Source organism: Haematobia irritans, chromosome 1 (genome assembly GCF_050003625.1).
Source record: "Haematobia irritans isolate KBUSLIRL chromosome 1, ASM5000362v1, whole genome shotgun sequence".
In the NCBI taxonomy this organism is placed as follows: Eukaryota; Metazoa; Arthropoda; class Insecta; order Diptera; family Muscidae; genus Haematobia; species Haematobia irritans.
In genome coordinates, this window is record NC_134397.1 from 109,976,559 (window position 1) to 109,978,844 (window position 2,286).

General features: G+C 41.0%; 1 protein-coding gene across 1 annotated transcript; it reads left to right on the forward strand.

Moving 5' to 3' along the window:
- The first annotated feature begins 322 nt into the window (after positions 1–322).
- On the forward strand, positions 323–790 carry LOC142230911 (uncharacterized). The gene has a single exon (XM_075301530.1). The coding sequence runs from the start codon at positions 323–325 to the stop codon at positions 788–790; it is 468 nt and encodes a 155-aa protein (XP_075157645.1).
- Positions 791–2,286: the final 1,496 nt, after the last annotated feature.

A 2,286-nucleotide genomic window follows, 5' to 3' on the forward strand; every position in this document is an offset into this window, starting at 1 on the left:
TTTGGTGCAAATGCTGCTCCTTATTTAGCTATAATGACATTACTCCAATTGACAAATAATTGTGAGGGGAAATATCCAGTAGCTAGTCGAATTCTACGTGGTGAAATTTATGTTGACGATATAATAAGCGGTGAACACGGCATTGTATCCGCTGTGCAGGATAGAGATAAACTTATTGCTTGTCTTAGTGCAGCCTGATTGTCCTGATATTCTCCATGGTATTCCTAAAGAATGCTTGTTACAAGAGAATTTCCTAAGTTTTGATGCAAGTAGCGCTAAATCGGATCGATTTATATTCATAGCCCATATAATGTCCACCAAAATGAGGTACACGAAAAAGGAAATTCTGTCCGAAATATCTAAGATATTTGATCCAGCAGGCTGGCTAGCTCCTATGGTAGTTCTGGCTAAGATATTAATGCGGAAGGTTAGGTTATCAAACGTGGACTGGGACGAGGTAGTGCCCAATAACTGTTTTCAGGATTGGAGGAAGTTTTTGGATACTTATTCCATGTTAGACTCGATTCAACTACCCAGATGGATTTCATACTATTCTAGGTGCCAGGTACAGTTCCATGCTTTTTGCGATGCATCCGATAATGCATACGCCACGGCCATATACATTCGTGTTTTATTGGAAAATCAATCAGTAGCCGTAAATTTATTGACATCGAAATCTAGAGTTTCTCCTATTAAGACGCTTTCAATACCTAAGCTCGAATTATGCGGTGCCAAGCTATTGGCAGATACAATTGATTCAATAATTCCGTCACTTAATATAAAGGATTAAGAAATATACAAGTGGACTGATTCCACGATCGTTCTTGCTTGGTTGCAAAGACCTGCATGGCAGTGGAAGGTTTTTGTGGCAAACCGGGCTTCTTCAATAGTTAGCAAAGTTGGAGCTGATAATTGGTTTCATATTGAATCCAAATCAAATCCAGCCGGCCTTTCCAGAAGAGGTGTTTATCCACAGGATTTAGTCGGCAATTCTCTATGGTGGTACGGATCTCATTGGTTGAAAGAGCCTCCTGACTTATGGCCGACCAATAGGAACGGTAGGCATGATACCGAGTTGGAAAAGAAACCTTTGCTTTATTCCCGACCTCAATGATATCTTGGAGCGATTCTCGTCGTTCCATAGAACGAACCCTACGAGTCGATCATCACACAAATATTCTTCCACTGTCCTTACAGCTCCAGAAGTGAACTATGTGAAAAGTCGCTTAATAATAATATCACAAAAAAGGCTTTCCCTGAGTAATATAGAGCATTATTGAACCGAAGGGACATCCCGAAATCGTCCCCAATTTTAAATTTGAATCCCTTTATTGATAGTGAAGGTATAATTCGCTCTTTAGGGCGCCTCGCATAATCTCCGTCCTTGAATTATAATGAAAGATACCCAATTATCCTTCCATACAAGTGCGAACTTAGTCGACTATTAGTTCACTTCATACATCAGTTTAGTCTGCATGGTGGCAACCAACAAGTCGTTAATTTGGTTCGCACTCAATTTTGGATATTACAACTAAGAAATTTGGTGAGAACTACTATTAATAAATGTAAGGTACATATGTGTATTACACAAGCGCAAGGTTCAATCCCCCGGCTCTTCCACCCGAGCGATCCAATTTTGTTCCACCTTTTCATTCAACGGGGATCGACTTTGCAGGTCCATTCGACATAGCTAACTTTGCTGGTAGAGGTTGCAAAGTAACAGAAGGCTATGTTTGTTTATACATTTGTTTTGCTACAAAAGCAATACATCTAGAAGCGACCTCTTCGTTATCGTGTTCGGCGTTTCTTGCAGCTTTCCAAAGATTCGTTTCTAGACGAGGATGTCCAATGCATATTTACTCAGATAATGGGACCAATTTCGTCGGAGCATCCAAGGAAATTGCTCGCGATTTCCTACAAGCTACCCGATCTAATTTATTGTCCCAATTCGTTTATCAGAACGTTTCCTTGCGTTTCCAGCTGCTCCACACATGGGTGGTTTGTGGGAGGCGGGGTGAAGAGTTTCAAATCCGACTTCAAGAAGGTATCTGGTTCATTTAAATACTCATTTGAAAAATTTTCTACTCTATTAACCAAGATTGAGGCTTGTCTCAATTCGAGGCCGATTTCGACCATTTCCGAATATCCAAACGGCTTGAATCCTTTGACACCGGGACATTTCTTAACGGGTGGTTCTCTCCTCGCCCCGGCGGAACCAATACCGGAGGGTCGACCTGAATCGATAGTCAATCGCTGGAAACGAGTAAAAGTATTACACCAACATAT

Excerpts from the sequence above, each read along its gene's own strand:
- LOC142230911 (XM_075301530.1), top strand. The coding sequence starts at position 323 with ATGAGGTACACGAAAAAGGAAATTCTGTCCGAAATATCTAAGATATTT.